The sequence below is a fragment of the Stegostoma tigrinum genome, chromosome 4, assembly GCF_030684315.1.
Source record: "Stegostoma tigrinum isolate sSteTig4 chromosome 4, sSteTig4.hap1, whole genome shotgun sequence".
In the NCBI taxonomy this organism is placed as follows: domain Eukaryota; kingdom Metazoa; phylum Chordata; class Chondrichthyes; order Orectolobiformes; family Stegostomatidae; genus Stegostoma; species Stegostoma tigrinum.
In genome coordinates, this window is record NC_081357.1 from 3,313,810 (window position 1) to 3,333,700 (window position 19,891).

General features: G+C 44.6%; 1 protein-coding gene across 5 annotated transcripts in view; it reads left to right on the top strand.

The window, feature by feature from the left end:
* The first annotated feature begins 535 nt into the window (after positions 1-535).
* Positions 536-19,891, top strand: part of LOC125452355 (WD repeat-containing protein 26) — a 112,645-nt gene continuing 93,289 nt past the window's right edge. For all 5 annotated transcript variants that reach the window (XM_048530628.2, XM_048530626.2, XM_048530627.2 and 2 more), the window contains exons 1-3: positions 536-1,971; positions 6,798-6,897; positions 6,990-7,046. In XM_048530628.2, coding sequence (XP_048386585.1) covers positions 1,634-1,971; positions 6,798-6,897; positions 6,990-7,046 — 495 coding nt within the window. In that variant the 5' untranslated portion in view covers positions 536-1,633. The remainder of the gene's footprint in view (positions 1,972-6,797; positions 6,898-6,989; positions 7,047-19,891) is intronic.

A 19,891-nucleotide genomic window follows, 5' to 3' on the forward strand; every position in this document is an offset into this window, starting at 1 on the left:
CCTGTTTTCCTCACCTTGTCTGTCTTAGGTGCATCTCCAGACCCGGAGCAATGTGGAGGACTAGTAATTGACCAATGGACAAATTTGGCATGGGCAATAAATACTCGTCCAGTCGATCATGCCCACCCCGCAAATGAATAAAAAGTGGTCTGAATTGATAGGTATTTCTTTCATGCTGTGTCTTTTGCAGCCAGATGTGATACAGTTCAGATTTAGGTCATGGGATCCATCCTTATTCTTGCTATATAATATATATAATTCTCTCATGCACTTTATGAGAAGACTCAAGTTTCCAGCATACAGTTTTCCACGCTGCAGTTTGCAATGTAAATGTAGACATATTTATATTTTTTTAAAAATCTTTTCATGAACGATCTATTATGGATATAACATATTGATATAGAGCAGTGCAAGCGAAAAGAGACAGGCTGTGGGGTGGAGAACAACATGCTGGGGCGGGGCTACAATACGTTATGACGTACGGCGAAGACGTGCCTACAGGCCCCGCCCCACGGCTCAGCGGAAGTCTGGAGTGTGGGAATTTGCGCTGACATCAGGCTTGCTTGGTGTGAGGACTCCATTAGCGGCGGCAGGAGCGACAACAACAAAAAAAAACACAAGGGAGCTGGCTAGAGACAGAAACCACCGGCACCAGAAAGGGAGTGGCAGACTTGAAGGATGTACCTATGAGGAGAAAGAGGTGGCGGCGGCGGCGGTGGGACGGTTAGATTAAGACACTGACCTGAGGGATACCAGCGGCGACTGCCCGAGCCCCCAGAAGGGGAGACGGACCTCGCGAGTGTCCGGCGCCAAGGGGCGCAGCCGCGGTCACTTCAGCCACGCGAGGCAGGCGGCAGGGAGTAGCCCGAGAAACCCCGCTTTGGGTGACCGTTAGGAACCCGCTCGCGCCCGAACCCAACTGTCGACCGGAATCAACCGATATCTCCCAACCCCCACACAGACAGACAGCCGGATACCTTCCTACCCCCTCCCCCACTCCCCACCGATACCCCCCTCCCCCCAACCAACAACCCCTTCCGCTTTCCCCCCTCCCCGTCACCAAATCTACCCCCTCCCCGAGCCCTCCAACAGATAATTCCCCCATCCGTACCGAAACATTGCGTCTCCCTCCTCTTCTATCCACCCCTTCCCGCCCCCAGTACCACTGGACATCCATCTTTCATTCTCTTCCATCATTCTCCTTCCCCCAACACACCGGACACCCATCCGTTTCTCTCGCCACCCCAACCACCTAACAGTTCTCCAGGACTCCAGAAGCCCGCCCCTCCTACTCCGCCCGGTTTGGGCAGAAGAGGAGGCCCCGAGGCCCTTGTGGCGACTCGTCCCAGTGTACGGGGAAGGGAGAAAGCACCGAGCTACAAGCACCACCACGGCGGCAGCTGCGGCCGGAGACACGCCGTTCACTCTGGCCTCCTCCTCTTCCTCCGACTCGGAGACCGGCGGAGTGTCTCCGCCACCGCGGAAGAAGCAGCGAGCGGCGGAGGGCGAGGGTGAGCCCGGGACGGCGGCGGCACTCGGAGGAACTTCACTAGGCCCCAGCAGCAACAATCCCCCGGGCAGTTTCAGCGGCCTTCTTCTTCTGGGCGGCATCGGGCGCCAGGCTCCTGGCGTCATGCAGGCCAACGGGAACCAGGCCGGCGGAGGCGAGATCCCCTCCGTAGGGGCCCAAAACGGAGATGTGACAGGCCGGGATTCGAGCCAAGCCGAGCCCGGAGATGAGCCGACTTCCCACGGTACCGGCGGATTCACTTTCTCCCCATCTGCCCAGAACCCGGCCGCTCATTCCAACGGACTGCCGTCGTCGTCTGCTGCCACAGCTATTTCTCTGGTTCCTGGGCCTGGAGGCATTAATCCAGAGCAGAGCTCGCTCAAGAAGAAAAAGCGCCTGTCGCCGAGCGACGAGGATGTCATCCGCCTGATTGGACAGCACCTGCACGGCCTGGGCCTGAAGTGAGTGAAACTCTGGCCTGGTGCTATAGTCAGGGATGGGCAACAAGGCATAAAGAAATTTGAGTAATCTGAAACTTGGGGTGTAAAGCGGAGTTGTGGTGGAGCTACGGTCGGTGGGGGCTGGTCTGGCGATGAAGTCAAGGGCTTGGGGGTAAAATTTATTATTATTATTATAGAACATTACAGCTCAGTACAGGCCCTTCGGCCCTCGGTGTTGTGCCGACCTGTCATACCGATCTCAAGCCCATCTAACCTACACTATTCCATGTACGCCCATATGCTTATCCAATGACGACTTAAATGTACCTAAAGTTGGCGAATCTACTACCGTTGCAGGCAAAGCGTTCCATTCCCTTACCACTCTCTGAGTAAAGAAACTACCTGACATCTGTCCTATATCTTTCACCCCTCAATTTAAAGCTATGCCCCCTCGTGCTCGCCATCACCATCCTAGGAAAAAGGCTCTCCTTATCTAACCCTCAGCTGAGGTATTGGATTAAATCGGGATACATCTAGAATTTTCTGAAGGGTCCAGACCCGAAACGTCAGCTTTCCTGCTCCTCTGCTATTTGGCCTGCTGTGTTCATCCAGCTCTACACCTTGTTATCTTATAAAACTAGAATGTTTGTTTAGGTTGCATAGCATTGTGAAGTGCTTGTTGTGAGGAAACTGAAAGAGACTGACATTATTAAGACTCATTGCAGCGTGCAATGTGGGTTCACTGAGTCATTTAATGATCAGTGAATAATGTAAACAAAGGAAAAGTATTTATAATTTGAAGAGCGGCGAGGTGCTGAACCTATTGGGAACGTTAAGTATGAGTAAATATTAGTAGATGAAATGTTTGTAACAGGTCTTTAAGATGTTGAGAGCAAACCCAAGATTTAACTGCGACGTTTGATATCGGCCGAAGTGGAGTAATGTCAGAAAAGTTGTTGCATGACTGGGAGTAAAAGCAGGAAAATGTTAGTGAAGAGAAAAACAAATGTAAGCATGTCGTCACCATACCGTGCACCACGATGAAATGTACTTATTTTGAATTCAGGGATCCCTTTTTATTATCGAGTGGTGGTCTTTCAAATTGACGTGTTCTTTGGCGCAGTATAACTACAAGTTCAGAAGAACTTCATGTACTGCATATGGTTAGGGAGTAATTGGAGACTGGTGATGCCTCACGGAATTTACAAATTCCCTATTCAACCTGTTTAACCTTTGCTTGTGAGTCAGTCCCTCCATACCAGGGATCATCCATGTAGAATAAAATAATGTGGGTGCTGAAGAACTGAAACAAAAACAGCACTTGCTGAAGAAAGTTAGCGGTCTGGCAGCATATATGGAGAGAAAGCAGAATTAACATTTCAAGGCCAGTTACCCTTAAATTCCGAGTGAATCTTCTCTGAACTGCCCCCAGTGAAATGGTGTCTTTCCTTAAGGGGACCAAAACACTATCACCACTTCAGGTGTGTCTCACCAGCACCTTGTACGGTTGCCATAAAATTTCCCCACTCTTATACTCCAAACCCCTTGAAATAAAGTCCAACATTCCATTGGCCTTCTTGATTACCCGCTGCACATTTGCCAGCTTTGTGTTTCATGCACAATTACCTCCAAATTCCTTTGTGTTGCAACTTTCTTTTCTCAATTTAAATAATATTGCTGTTTTGTTCTCCCTTCCAAAATGAATAACTTAATTGTCTCACTTGTTCTGTTTGCTAACTTTTTGTCCACTTAATCTATCAGTGTATCTGTAAACTGTTGGTACCCCTCTTGCAACTTGCCTTTCCACCAGCTTGTCATCTGCAAATTTGGCTACAATAAATTTACTTCTTATCTCTGGGTCATGAACATATATTGGAAACAGTTGTGATCCCAGCACTGTCCCTGTAGAATCCCACGGTTACAGGTTGCCAACCTGAAAAGAATCTATTACTTCTACTTGCCATCTCCTACCCATTTGCCAGTTCTCTTTCCTTGCTAAGATACTACCTCCACCATGAGTTCATATCTTATGACGTGACAGCACGTCTGGTATCCCTCCACCATGGCTGAGACTTCCTCAAAAACTAACTAACTAGTCAGTCACTATTTCACTTCCATGCAGCCATGCTGACACTGCTTGATTAGATTATGCTTTTCCAAATGTGCTATTGTTACTACCTTAAATGATTCCAATATTTTTACAACAATCAATGTTAGTCTAATCTGCCTCCCCACCCCCCACTTTTTTTGAACAGTGTCATACTGGCAGATTTCCAGTCCTCCAGTATTTCTCCAGAATCCAAGGATTTTTGGAAAATTACAACCAATACATTTTCTATCTCTGTAGCTATGACCTTTGGGTTTCTTGGATGCAAGACACCAAGGCTAGAGAACTTATCTGCCTTTAGCACCATTAGTTTGTTTAATACTACTTATTCACTGGTGATGATACTTAATTCCTTCCCTGTATTCTTTAATATTAAGATGTTTATAGTAGCTTCCACAATAAGGACTGGTACGAAATGTCAGTATAACTGTCATTTTCTTTGTTCCCCATAACTATCTCGTCAGAGACATTTTCTGAGGGGTCTCTGTTCACTTTGCTAACTCTCATCCTTCGTTATTTATGTTAGGAAGCCCTAATTGTCAGTTTTTATATTCCTTGCTTGTTTTCTCGTATTTATTTTCTCTTTTGTTTTAGTCCCCTTTGCTAGATTCTGAATTTATCCCAGTCTTTAGGGCTGTCACTGACCTTTCTCTTTTAACTTAATACTCTCCTTAATTTCTGTGGTTAGCCATGGTTGGTTTTTCCTATTTTTCCTCCTTCCTAGGATATATTTTGCTGAGTCATGAATTACCTCCTTAAATGTCTGCCACTACTTTTTTGCTTTCTTTTTGCTAATCTGCCTGCCAGTCCAATCTAGCTAACCCTGTCCTCATTTCATTGTTAATTCCCCTTCATTAAATTAATGATGACAGTAGGGTTCACAGCCACAAGATTTTTGGAACAGGCTTGAGAGATTTGCTCAGGGAACCTGCTGCACATTTGTAATGGCCGGGTAACTAGTTTTTTTTAGATCAACCTGTCCAGAGATGTTATTACCTACATCTGGAGTAGGTGTGATTTGAACCTGGACCTCCTGGTCCATAGGTTAGCACACCAACACTGTACCAGAAGTGCCCTGGTCATGCATTGTGCACAGCTGGATATAATTTCACATCAATATAAACAATATGAATTCTAGGAAATCTACATCCTCACCCATTATAACTTCAATACTGTCAGCCGTAGGATCTTACCTGTGTAGAATAGGAAATATGGATAAGTGATTGTCCCAGATTTTCTATATCATCATCTTTAGGCTTCAGAAAAATGTTAATTTTCTGTTCCTTTAAAGTTATTGCATATGGTTTCTCAGCTGAATGTTGAGTTAGTATTCAAGTCCAGATGGAAGGTGGTGGCCTGGTGTTATTATCACTGGATTGTTGATTCAGAGACTCAGTTAATGTTCTAGGAACCTGGGTTTGAATCCTGCTATGACAGATAGTGGAGTCCTTACCTGGTCTGGCCGACATATGATTCCAGAACAACTGTGGTTGACTTTGAGATGAACAATAAACGTTGGGGTAATCAACCTAACCACCTAGTCAGTGACACTTTTATCTCGTGAATGAATTTCTAAAACCAAAGCTGTCTGTACTTGATTTCTTAATGTCAACACTGGTATCTTAGAGTGTGATTTTAACACTATATATTGATATAGGGAGCCATTTTGGTTAGTGAATCCCATCTTTTTATTTCTTTATTCATTCATGGGGTGAGGGTGTGGCTGACCAGGCAGCACTTATTGCCCATCCCTAATTGCCCAGAGAGCAGTTCAGAGTCAACCACATTGCTGTGGGTCTGGAGTCACAAATTGGTCAACTGCAAAGGTTGCAGTTTCCTTCCCTAAACCAGAGGGGTTTTTCCAAACAATTGACAATGGATTCATGGTCACCATTAGACTGTCAATTCCAGATATTTAATGAATTTAAATTCCATCATGGAATTCGAACCTGGATTCCCAGAACATTATCTGGGCTTCTGGATTAACAGTCCAACAATAATACCACTAAGCCATTGCCTCTCTATCGATAGCTCATTATTTCGAAAATTGATATGTTTAACTTTTTAAAAAGTAGATTCTGCAATAGTATATTGTAGAAAATTGCCATGTACTCAGCTTTAAAGATTCAAACCATTTGGTTTGATTCCCTCTTTGTATTGTAATGATTCTGTTTAATTGATAGAGCACTTGGAATTGGGGAAATAGCTGAGGTTTCATATCTGGGAAATTCTGGCATGGTTTTTTTTCCTCAATGTTCATAGGGACCCTTGGGATGCACATTTTGTGTTCAGTCTATTGATGGAATTAAACAGTGGCCTATTGATGGTTTATTTATAAGAGAATGAATGTAAGATTTATGGCTATGTGTCCACACATTATAAGGGCTGTAAGTTGGATGTAATGATGCCTTCATACTTTTAAAGGAACAGATTTAATACAACTGTCATGTGTGTGGAGCTAACATATGGAGCTGGATGAACACAGTAGGCCAAGCAGCATCTTAGGAGCACAAAAGCTGGCATTTCGGGTCTAGGCCAGAAACGTCAGCTTTTGTACTCCGAAGATGCTGTTTGGCCTGCTTTGTTCATCCAGCTCCACACTTTGTTGTCTCGGATTCTCCAGCATCTGCAGTTCCATTATCTCTGTGTGAAGTTTTGTGGTTAGGTTGTCATTATGAGAACTGTTCCAGATTTCCCCTCCAATACCATTGTTAGGCTTCAATTGTTTCTCCTCTTGCAGCCAAACAGTTGACCTTTTGATGCAGGAATCGGGCTGCCGCTTGGAACATCCTTCTGCAACGAAATTCCGCAATCATGTAATGGAGGGAGAATGGGAAAAGGTAACCTTCTGTCAGATCTGTATTTTGTGAAAACAGTTTGTTTGTTACAGTAGTGCCTGTACTGAGCTAATTATTCCTGTCTTTGTTAATAGGCTGAAAATGATCTTAATGAATTGAAGTCTTTGGTGCATTCGCCTCATGTGATTGTGGTAAGGAACAATGAATGCTGCAGGGTGAACTTTTGTTTTGCTTTTTTCTGTCCATTTAAAATACATTTGATAGTATAAAACCTAATAGACATATCAGGAGGGTAGGCTGGTGGTTGATAAATGATCTGTGCAATTTGTTTGTGGGGTGAAGGGTATAGGAAAGGAATGGAAAAGGCCTGTGTAATGGATTAGAAGGGAGAATAAACAAAGATGATCAGCTGCTTGCATGTTCCAGCTGATTCATTTGTTTTGCAGAGGGTTCAGAGAGCTTCCTGTTTACGTGGGGGAGGTTTGGGTTGGATTCTGAACAGGAGCTGACGTCTTAAGCACACTCCCATCTCTGTAACTTAACCCTTTAAGGACTTTTGTGGTTGGCATTAAAACTAGATTATTTATTTTGTATAGATTTTGTGAACCTGGAATTGTGTTGGCAATGTACAGCATTTACCATAAGAAATGTGAATTGTGCTGTATAATTCCATTAAGTCTTAATTGTAAAATTAAGATTTTCATGGTGCTGTGAAATTTTTGTTATGCAGCGTGCTTGGCAGGGGGTGGTGTCTGTTCACCAAACATTCTCTTCATTCTTACATGGGATGTGGGCATTTTTGGATAGGTCATTATTAATTACCCTTGAAGGTGGTAGTGAGCTGTGTTCTTGAACTGCTACAGTCAAATTGTTGCAGGTAAATCCACAATGCTGTTGGAGTTTCAATATTTTGGCTTGGAAGGGAACTTGCGGGTCATGGCTTTTTCTGTATCTGATGTTCCTGTCCCTTCTAAATTGTCGTGGTTCTGGGCTTGGAAGATGGTGTTTAAGGAATCTTGGTGAATATCCACAGTGCATCTTGCAAATGGTCCACACTGCTGCTATCAGGTGTAGTGATGAATGCAGTGAATTTTGTGTATGTGATGCAAATCAAGCAGGCTTCTTTGTCATGGATGGCGTCAGGCTTCTCGGACAGAGCTCCAATCACAGACAACAGGTTCATATTCTCTTACTTCTGAGGTGTGAATTGTCAATGGGTCGGCTTTTGGGGAGTCAGGAGGTGAGTTACTCCCTGCAGAATTCCTAACCTCAGACCCGCTCTTGAGCTACAGTATTTGCATAACTTGTTGAGGGATTCAGTGATTTGTAATGACATTGAATGTCAAAGTGCAATAGTTAGATATTGTTGGAGACGGTTATATGCTGGCACTTCTGCGGAATGAATGTTATTTGCCAACCTAAATCTGGATGTTGTCTAGGTTTTGCTAGTTTGCATGTGTATCATTTTAGTATCTGGGGAGTCCTGAATGAATGAAAAACCAAACAACTGTGGATATTGGAAATTGGAAACAAAATCAGAAATTGTTGGAAGAATTCAACTGATCTGGCAGGACCTACGGAGAGAAAGCAGAGTTAATGTTTTGGGTGCAAGGACCCTTCTTCAGACCTGCTTGTAGCTAGGAAAATGTTCGTGTATACGCTGAAGATGGCTTGGGGGGTAAATGACAAGTGAAGATGTACCCCAGAGATAGAAAAACAGGTCAGTCTTGGAGAATAAGTAGCTGCTAATGGGGACCATTAGTGGCAGATGATGAGTTGTTTGTGCTAACTGCTGTGATGAAAATACACAATAGGTGCGGGAGTAGTCCATTCCACCCTTCGAGCCAGCATCACCATTCGTTATGATCATGGCTGATCATCCATCATCAGTATCCTGTTCCTGCCTTATCCCAATAACCCTTGATTCCACTATCTTTGAGCTCTATCCATTTCTTTCTTGAAAGTATCCAGAGACTTGACCTCCACCGCCTTCTGGGGCAGAGCATTCCATATATCCACCACTCTCTGGATGAAGAAGTTTTTCCTCAACTCTGTTCTAAATGGCCTAACTCTTACTTTTAAACTGTGTCCTCTGGTTCTGGACTCACCCATCAGCGGAAACATGTTTCCTGCCTCCAGAGTGTCCTGTCCCTGAACAATCTTATACGTCTCAATCAGATCCCCTCTCATCCTTCTAAACTTGTGTATACGAGCCCAGTTGCTCCAATCTTTCAACATTTGATAGTCCTGCCATTCCTGGAATTGACCCCATGAACCTACACTGCACTCCCTCAATAGCAAGAATATCCTTCCTCAAATTTGGAGACCAAAACTGCGCACACTTCTCCAGGTGCAGTCTCACCAGAGTCCTGTACCGCTGCAGAAGGACCTCTTTGCTCCTGTATTCAATTCCTCTTGTTATGAAGGCCAGCATGCCATTAGCTTTCTTCACTGCCTGCTGTACCTGCATGCTTGCTTTCATTGACTGATGTACAAGAACACCTAGATCTCGTTGCACATCCCCTTTACCTAACTTGACTCCATTGAGATAGTAATCTGCCTTCCTGTTCTTGTCAAAGTGGATAACCATATATTTATCCACAGTAAACGGCACCTGCCATGCATCCATCCACTCTCCTAGTCTGTCCGAGTCACCCTGTATTCTCATAATGTCCTCCTCACATGTCATACTGCCACCCAGCTTTGTGTCATCGCAAATTTGCTAATATTACTTTCAATGCCTTCATCTATATCATTAGTGTATATTGTAAACAGCAGCGGTCCCAGCACCGAACCTTGTGGTACCCCACTGGCCACTGCCTGCCATTCCGAAAGGGACCCATTTATCCCGACTCTTACCTTCCTGTCAGCCAGCCAATTTTCAATCCAAGTCAGTATTTTGTCCCCAGTACCATGTGCCCTAATTTTGCTCACCAATCTCCTATGCGAGACTTTATCAGAGGCTTTCTGAAAGTCCAGGTACACTACATCCACTGGCTCTCCCTTGTCCATCTTCATAGATACATTCCTCAAAAAATTCCAGAAGATTAGTCAAGTACGATTTCCCCTTTGTAAATCCATGCTGACTCTGACCTATCCTGTTACTGCTATCCAAATGAGTCGTAATTTCATCTTTTATAATTGACTCCAGCATCTTTCCCACCACTGTCAGGCTAACCGGTCTAGAATTCCATTTTCTCTCTCCCTCCTTTCTTGAAAAGTGGGACAACATTAGCCACCCTCCAATCTGCAGGAACTGATCCTGAATCTATAGAACATTGGAAAATGATTACCAACGCGTCCACGATTTCTAGAGCCACCTCCTTAAGTATTCAGGGATGCCGACCATCAGGTCCCAGGGACTTACAAGCCTTCAGTCTGAACAGTCTATCCAACACAATTTCCTGCCTAATATAAATTCCCTTCAGCTCATCCATTACCCTAGGTCCTTCAGCCACTATTACTTCTGGGAGATTGCTTGTGTCTTCCCTAGTGAAGACAGATCCAAAGTACCTATTCAACTCTTCTGCCATTTCCTTGCTCCCCATAATAAATTCACCCGTTTCTGTCTTCAGGGGCCCAATTTTAGTCTTAACCGTTTTTTCCTTTTCACATACCTAAACATGCTTTTACTATCCTCCTTTATATTTTTGGCCAGTTTGCCTTTGTACCTTTTTGTTTTCCTCTGCATATTGCCTTTTTAGTTATCTTCTGTTGCTCTTTAAAAGCTTCCCAGACCTCCGGCTTCCTGCTCATCTTTGCTATGTTATACTTCTCTTTTATTTTTATACAGTCCTTAACTTCCATCGTCAGCCATGGCCACCCCTGCCTCCCCTTACAATCTTTCTTCCTCTTTGGAATGAGCTGGTCCTGCACCTTCTGCATTATATCCAGAAATACCCGCCATTGTTGTTCCACTGCCATCCCTGATAGGGTATTGCACCATTGAACTATGGCCAGCTCCTCCCTCATAGCTCCATAGTTCCCTTTGTTCAACTGCAATACTGACACTTCCGATTCTCCCTTCTCCCTCTCAAACTGCAGATTAAAACTTATCATATTATGGTCACTACCTCCTAATGGCTCCTTTACTTCGAGGTTCCTGATTAAATCCGGTTCGTTGCACAACACAAGATCCAGAATTGCCTCCTCCCTGGTAGGCTCCAGTACAAGCTGTTCTAAGAATTCTAAGAATCCATCTCGGAGGCACTCCACAAACTCCCTTTCTTGGGGTCCAGTACCATCCTGACTCTCCCAGTCTACCCGCAAGTTGAAATCTCCCATAACAACTGTAGTGATACCTTTGTGACAGGCCAATTTCAACTCCTGATTCAACTTACACCCTACATCCTGACTACTGTTTGGGGGCAAGTCATCGTGTGTAGGATTTGGGGTAAGGACATGGGAGAAGGTGCTCAGGCCCTAAAATTACTGACTTCAATATTGATTACTAAAGGCCGCAGGATACCGAAGCAGAAAATAAACTGTTCTTCCAGCTTGCGCTGAGTATCACTGGAGCACTCCAGCAAGCCCAATGTGCTGACCAAAGAACATAGGTGATGTGTCGAAATAGGAGGCAGTAAGAAGCAGACAATGTAGGTGTTCGGCTAAGCGAATGCCCACTGTGCTTCATCTTCCCCCATGTACAGGAGACCACACTGTAAGCAGCAAATACAGTAGACTAGTTTAAGTGAAGTGCAGGTAAATCACTCCTTCACCTGGAAGGTATGTTTGGGTTGCTGGACAGTGAGGATTGAAGAAGTAACTGGGCAGGTGTTACATCTTGTACGATTGCATGGAAGGTGGTGCAGGAAAATGTTGGGAGTGGATGAGAAGTGGACCAAGGTGTCCTGGAAGAGGTGGTCCCTGAGGAGGTGAGGGAAATATGTCTGGTAGTGGCATTCACTTGAAAGTAGCAGAAATGGCAGTTCATGATTCTTTGGAAGTGGATGTTATTGGGATGATAAGTGAGGACAAATGGAACTCTGCAGATGTGGGAGGGAAGAGAGGGAGTGAGGGCTAGAGTTCTGGAGATGGGTCTGACATGGCTGTGGGTCCATCAATCACATCTGAAGTTTTTGAGGATCTAAGCTATTGAATTGTTAAGGGAGATCCAATATTTGAATTTTTAGAGAGCTTTTTATTAAAGTGTCACAAGAGATTGGAGTGCAAAATAAAAGTATGTGGGTTTGTTGGAGAAATACTGGCATGGATTGAGAATTGGATGGTAGACAGGAAACAATAAGGAATGAATTGGTCTCTTTCAGAGCAGAACATGGTAACTAGTGAACTTGAAATCGCGGCACGGTGGGTCAGTGGTTAGCACTGCAGCCTCACAGGGTCAGGGACCCGGGTTCGATTCCAGATTCGGGTAACTGTGCAAACTCTGCACATTCTCCCCATGTCTGCCTGGGTTGATGTACAAAGCTACCTGACTGTCCTTGTACATTAATCACTGCAGGTGCTGCAAGTACTAGGAGGGAATGTAGTATGTTGGCGTTCGTTGTAAGACAGCTGAGTACATGAACAAGGAAGTCTTATTGCAGCTGCATGGGAGCCATACCTGAAGTTTTAAATACTATTTGGGTCTCTTTTAACCAAGAAAGTATATACTTGCTGTAGAGGGTGTGCAGAGAAGGTTCTCCAGATTGTTTCCTAGGATGGCACACTTGTCATATGAGTGATTTGGCCATCTGGGCCTGTATTCATTGGAGTTTAGAAGAATGAGAGGTGATCTCATTGAAACATACTGGATTCTTAAGCGGTTTGATGGGGTAAGTGCTGAGAAGATGATTCCCTTGATGAGCGCAGAAGGCACATTTTAAGAATAAAGAGGTGCCAGTTTTAGATTGTGATGAGGAAAATCATTTTTGTGGGTTGAGCATCTTTTGAACTCCTTGCCGTAGGGAACTGTGGTGGGAGGAGTTCTTGTACATATTCAAGGCTGAAATAAGTTTTTTGATCACGGATAACAGGAAAAATGAAAGAAAGTGAACGTGGCGATTGTTGGATCAGCCATGATCCTTTTAAATGAGGGCATATTCTTGGTTCTGTTTCTTATTGCCTTATTAAAATCTAAAGATATGATGTCTCCTGCTTTCCCTTTATTCTGCTTGTTGCCACCTCCAGAGATTTCTAGTAAATTTTTCAGGCTTCATTTTCCCCTTCTTGAAGCCATGCTGATTGTGTTTGCTGCCAGCTTTGACAAGGGACCCTTCAGAATGTCAACCTTCTTCCTGAACTGAGGATACCCCAGCACTGTGGTTGGTATGTCCCTCAGTCGTGTCCAAGCTGTCTCCTGAACCTCGGCTCTCACTCTCTTTCTTCTTTCGATAGCGATAGCATTCCCTTGTCCTCACCTACCATCCATATTCACATCCAAAGGATTGTTAATTCCTTCTGTTTCTGCTCTACTGTCTCCTATGCTCAGCTTGCTTTCCAATCAACTCTGGCCAGCTCTTCCCTCGTCTTTGATACTTACCTTTTTATTTAATTGTAATGCCATTACGTCTGATTCAAACTACTCTCCTTCAGACAGCAGGGTAAAATCTACCTTGTGGCCACTGCCCCTTCACCTTCAGCTCCCTAATTAAGTCTGCCTCATTTCATATCACTACGTTCAGAATTGCCTGATAACAAAGTGTGCAGCTGGATGAACACAGCAGGCCAAGCAGCATCTCAGGAGCACAAAAGCTGACGTTTCGGGCCTAGACCCTTCATCGGAGAGGGGGATGGGGAGAGGGTTCTGAAATAAATAGAGAGAGAGGGGGAGGCGGACTGAAGATGGATAGAGGTGAAGATCAGTGGAGAGGAGAGTATAGGTGTGGAGGGGATAGGTCAAGGAGGCGGGATGAGGTTGGTAGGTGGGAAATAGAGGAGCTACTTGAGGTGGGAGGAGAGGATAGGTGAGAGGAAGAACTGGTTAGGGAGGCAGGGATGAGCTGGGCTGGTGTTGTGATGCAGTGGGGGGAGGGGGCAAGCTGGTCTGGTTTTAGGATGCAGTGGGGGAGGGGGAGTTTTTGAAGCTGGTGAAGTCCACATTGATACCATTGGGCTGCAGGGTTCCCAAGCGGAATATGAGTTGCTTTTTCTGCAACTTTTGGGTGGCATCATTGTGGCACTGCAGGAGGCCCATGATGGACATGTCATCTAAGGAATGGGAGTAGGAGTTAGTGGTTCGCAATTGGGAGGTGCAGTTGTTTATTGCGAACCAAGCGGAGGTGTTCCGCAAAGCGGTCCCCAAGCCTCCGCTTGGTTTTCCAATACAGAGGAAGCCACACCAGGTACAGTGGATACATTGGCAGATGTGCAGGTGAACATCTTAATATGGAAAGTCATGTTGGGGCCTGGGATGGGGGTGAGGGAGGTGATGTGGGGGCAAGTGTAGCACTTCCTGCGGTTGCAGGGGAAGGTGCCCGCACACCTAGAATCATCTCCCTCTCTGATGAAGGGCCTAGGCCCGAAACGTCAGCTTTTATGCTCCTGAGATGCTGCTTGGCCTGCTGTGTTCATCCACCTACACACTGTTATCTTGGATTCTCCAGCATCTGCAGTTCCCATTATCACCGTTCAGAATTGCCTGTTCTCTTCTGAACTGTACCATATGCAACTCCAAAAAAATTCTTAGATGTTCCACAGATTTCTTTTTTGATCTGCGACTGACTTGATTTTCCCAGTTCGCCCATGATAATTGTAATAGTGTTTTCCTTGTATATCTTTTCTATCTCTCCATTTATTTTCTTCCCCACATCCTGCCTACTAATAGAAAGTCTGTATGTGACTCCTAAAGAAGGTCTGTCTTTTCCCTTTATGGTTGTTCAGCTCTACTCACAGATTCTACATCTTCTCACCTTCTTTTCTTGCTATTGATCTAATTTCATTTGTTACTAACAAATCAACTCTGCTCCTTTTGCCCATCTGCCAATGTTTCCAACAGAATGCGTATCTTTGCATGCAGCCATGTCTGTGATACCCACAGATCATGTTTGCCAATTTCAATATGCACTATGAGCTCATTTACCTTGTTTCTTATACTGCATGCCCCTAAATACATCCTGTGTTGACCCTTTCTATAATCTCTCCCCTATTGCTTGTTTTGGAAACTTTAAACTCTGTCAAGCCCACTCCCAATTTAAGTTATTCCATAATTTCCCATGCAGCTGCGCCCCATCGCCACCCCCCCCCCCCCCCACCCAAACTCTTTTAGGCCCTATCCACAGCCAGTTCACCAGGACTATGATCCCAGCATGATTCAGGTGGAGCCCATCCCACCGGGACAGCTCCATCCTTCCCCAGGACTGGTACCAATGTCCCATGAATTGGAATCCCTTTCTCCCATGCCAGCCTTTGAGCCATGCATTCACCTCTTCATCTTGTTGACCATATGACAATTAGCTTGTGGCTCGCATAGTAATCCATAGTAAACCTTTTAGTTTCTTTGTAATCTAGCTTCAGGCTGCACATATTCCCTCAGCAGAACCTCTTCCGTCTTTCTACCTTCATCATTCAATACCTAAGTGGATCATGACAACTGGATCTTGCCCTTCCCACTCCAAGTTCCTATGCAGCTTAGATGATATTTCCCGAACCTGGGCATTGGCAGACAGCACAGCCTTCTGGACTCGAGCATGAGCAAAGAGGACAGTGTCTATTCCCTGACTACATTATCTCTGACTGCAACTATAGTTCTCTTTCCCCCACTGTCCCTTGTGTAACTCTGTTTCACGGTGCTGTGCTCAGTTTGCTCATCCTGCAGCACCCTCTCTCATCCATATAGACAGCAAGAATCTCAAACTTGTTAGACAGAAAAAAGGGCTGAGGCCCTTTCAGCACTACCTCCTAGATTCCTCTGGCTGCCTGGCTTATAGTCAAACTCTCATATTTCTGATCACTGACCAAATTTAACATACATAGGATACAGAACTGTACGGCACAGGAAGGCCCATGATGTTGTGCTGAACATGACGCCAAATTAAACTTCTGCCTGCTCTTGGTCCATATCCCTCTGTTCCTTGCGTATTTATTTGCTTATCTTGCTTCTATCAAGTTTTAAAAAACGAAGTAGACAAAAAGCAGGTAACTATAGGCCAGTTAACTTCAGTAGTGGAGAAAATGCTTGAATCTAGCATTAAGGAAGAAATAGCAAGACATTTGGATGTAAATTGTCCCATTGGGAACACCCAGCATGGGTTCATGAAGGGTAGGTCATGTTTAACTAATTTGGTGGAGTTCTTTGAGGACATTACTTGCATGGTGGACAGTGGGGAACCTGTGGATATAGTGTATCTGGATTTTCAGAAGACATTTAACAAGGTGCCAAACCAAAGGCTGCGACATAAGATAAAGTTGCACGGTATTACAGGTAATGTATTGGCATGGATAGAGGATCGGTTGACCAGTAGAATGCAAAGAATAGGGTTAATGGGTGTTTTTCTGGTTGGCGGTCAGTGGCTAGTGGTGTGCCTCAAGGATCAGTGTTGGGACCACAATTGTTTACAATTTACATAGATGATTTGGAGTTGGAGACTAAGCATGGTGTGTCAAAATTTGCAGATGCCACGAAGGTGAGTGGTAGAGCAAAGTGTGCAGAAGACATTGAAAGTTTGCAGAGGGATATAGATAGTCTAAGTGAGTGGGCAAAGGCCTGGCAGATGGAGTATAATGTTGATAAGTGTGAAGCCATCCATTTTGGTAGGAATAACAACAAAATGGACTATGTTTTAAATCATAAAAAATAATTGCAGCATGCTGCTGTGCAGAGGGACTTGGTTGTCCTTGCCTGTGAATCGCTACAAGTAGGATTGCAAGTGCAGCAGGTAATTAAAAAAGCAAATGGAATTCTGTCTGCCATTGCTAGAAGGATAGAGTTTAAAAACAGGGAGGCTATGCTGCAGCTGTATCAGGTCCTGGTGAGGCCACGCCTGGAGGACTGTGTGCAGTTTTGGCCTCCTTACTTGAGAAGAGAAATACTAGCTCTGGAGGGGGTGCAGAAGAGATTCACTTGGTTGATTCCAGAGTTGAGTGGATTGGATTATGAGGAGAGACTGCGTAGACTGGGATTATACTCATTGGAATTCAGAAGAATGAGGGGAGATTTTATGGAAACATAAGATTATGAAGGGGTGATAATGGGAACTGCAGATACTTAGAACCCAAGACAACAAAGTGTGGAGCTGGATGAACACAGCGGGCCAAGCAGCATCTCAGGAGCACAAAAGCTGACGTTTCGGGCCTAGACCCTTCATGGGTCTAGGCCCAAAACGTCAGCTTTTGTGCTCCAGAGATGCTGCTTGGCCCGCTGTGTTCATCCAGCTCCACACTTTGTTGTCTAAGATTATGAAGGGAATAGATAAGGTGGAGGCAGGAAGGTTGTTTCCGCTAGCAGGTGAAACTAGGACTAGAGGGCAGTGCCTCAAAATAAAGGGAAGCAGATGTGGGACTGAGGTCAGGAGGAACTTCACCCAAGGGGTTGTGAATCTGTGGAATTTCTTGCCCAGTGAAGTGGTTGAAGCTACCTCGCTGAATGTGTTTAAGGCAAGACATGATAAATTTTTGAACAATAAAGGAACTAAGGGTTACGGTGAGTGGGTGGGTAAGTGGAGCTGAGTCTCCAAAAGATCAGCTATGATCTTATTAAATGGCAGGGCCGGCTTGAGGGGCCAGATGGCCTACTCCTGCTCCTAGTTCTTATGTTCTTATCTTCTAAGTGTCCTGTCAGCCTCCACCATATCCTTCCAGTAATGTGGCAACCAGAATTGAACGCAATATTCTGAGGTCTAACCAAAATCGTATAAAGTTGCCTTCTAGATGAAATCCTGTATCTTGTACTCACTTCCCTGACCAATATATGGCATGCTTGACTTTTATCACCTTTACCACCCTATCTACTTACTTAGCCACTTTCAGGCTGCTATGGACTTGAACCCCAAGATTCCTCCGTACATCAATGCTGCGCAGAGTCCTGGCATTAACTGTATACTTTTCTATAACATTTGATCTCAAAGTGCTGCACCTCTCACTTACCTGGATTAAACGCCATCTGCCATTTGTTCACCCATATCTGCAACTGATCTATTTCCTGCCATATACTTTGACAACCTTCTCCACTATCCACAAATCCACCAATCTTTGCCTTGCTGCAAACTACTAACCCACCCATTTATGTTTTCATCCAAGTCATTTATATTTCAGAAATAGCACATATCCCAGTTGGGATTCCTGTGAAAGTCCACGAGTCACGGACCCGGACCTCCAACCAGGAAATCATCCTTTTATCACGATCCTCTGCCTTCTTTAAGAAAGTCGATTCTGAATCCATCGAGCGTAGTTTATCTAAGGGATGTGACTGCCTTCTGAAAGTATGCAGATAACTCTTTCCTTCCCTGATGTGTCAGTGTTCAAAACTCAACTGATCAACTCTGGGATGAAGTTCCTCAAGTAACCAAGACTTGCTACAGATATGGTCAATACAACCAATGTGGCCTGGCCCAGCATTCAATGTTAATTATTTGGTTCTTAATTTGGCTTCAAAAAATTTTTCGTACTGGTGTTTTGTTTGTACCCTGTAAATATTTCCCCTGTTTGCCTTCAGTGTGAAAGTAACCACTGTCATCAAATTAATAGCTATCACCAATCACTGATCTTACAGTTTACCTGTGTCACACTTTTGTGCTGGGCACTGATCCTGAGCTTCAATTTATCCTGTTTTTAAAAAAAAAATACAAACTGTGAGCCTAAAAAAAAGCAAAAAGCACTTCTTTCCCTGTGCACTAAAATTCCCACGTTGCCTCCAAATTTCCCAAACTCTCTACTCTCACTAGATGGGATCTCTTCTCCCTGAGGTCCCTTTTCTAAACTGGTTTTCCTAATCAGGCTGTTCAGAGATTTTATTACACACCTCTGGAACAGATGAGACCTGAATCTAGGGACACTGCCACTGTATCTCAAAAGTTCCTAGCAGGCCCTTCGAGTTGAGCTAAGATGACTTGTGCTATGGGGCGGCATGGTGGCTCAGTGGTTAGCACTCCTGCCTGTGTCAGGAACCTGGGTTCGATTTGGGCAGCTCAGTACTTGACGCTGTTGCCTCTCAGTGCCTGAGATCTAGGTTCATTTCATAGAACATAGAAAAGTACAGCACAGTACAGGCCCTTCGGCCCACGATGTTGTGCCGTGGAATAACCCTAATCCAAAAATAAAATAACCTAAACTACATTCCCCTCAATTCACTGCTTCAATTGTGCATGTCCAGCAGTCGCTTAAATGTCACTAATGACTCTGCTTCCACGACTACCACTGGTAAACTATTCCATGCGCTCACAACTCTCTGGGTGAAGAACCTCCCTCTGACATCTCTATACCTTCCTCCTAACACCTTAAACTATGACCCCTCGTGGCAGTCAGTCCTGCCCTGGGGAAAAGTCTCTGGCTATCGACTCTATAGGCCAGGGAAACAGACCCTTTGTTCCAGCTTGTCCATGCTGACTGGATATCCAAAGTAAATCTAGTTCCATTTGTCAGCATTTGGCCCATATCCCCCTCAACCCTTCTATTCATGTACTCCTCCAAATGCCTTTTAAGTATTCTCATTGTATCAGCCTGGCATTTCATACATGCAGCACCCTCTGCATGAAAATGTTGCCTCTTGGGTCCCTTTTAAATCTTTCCCCTCCCACCTCAAACCAATGCCCTCTAGTTTTAGATCCCCTCCCCTCACCCCAAAAAAAAATCAGGGAACAGTCCTTGCCTACTTACCCTATTTATGCCTCTCATTATTTCATAAACCTCTATAAAATCACTACTCAATCTCCGATGCAGCAGGAAAAATAGTCCCAGTCTATTCAGCCTCTCCCTATGACTCAAACCTTCCAACCATGTCTCCATCCTTGTAAATCTTTTCTGAACCCTTTCAGGTTTCACAACATCTTCCTTCTAGCAGGGAGACTAGTATTTCAATAGTGGCCTAACCAATGTCCTATAGAGCTGCAAGTCCTATACTCCATGCGCTGACCAATAAAGGTAAGCGCTGTCTTCACTGTTC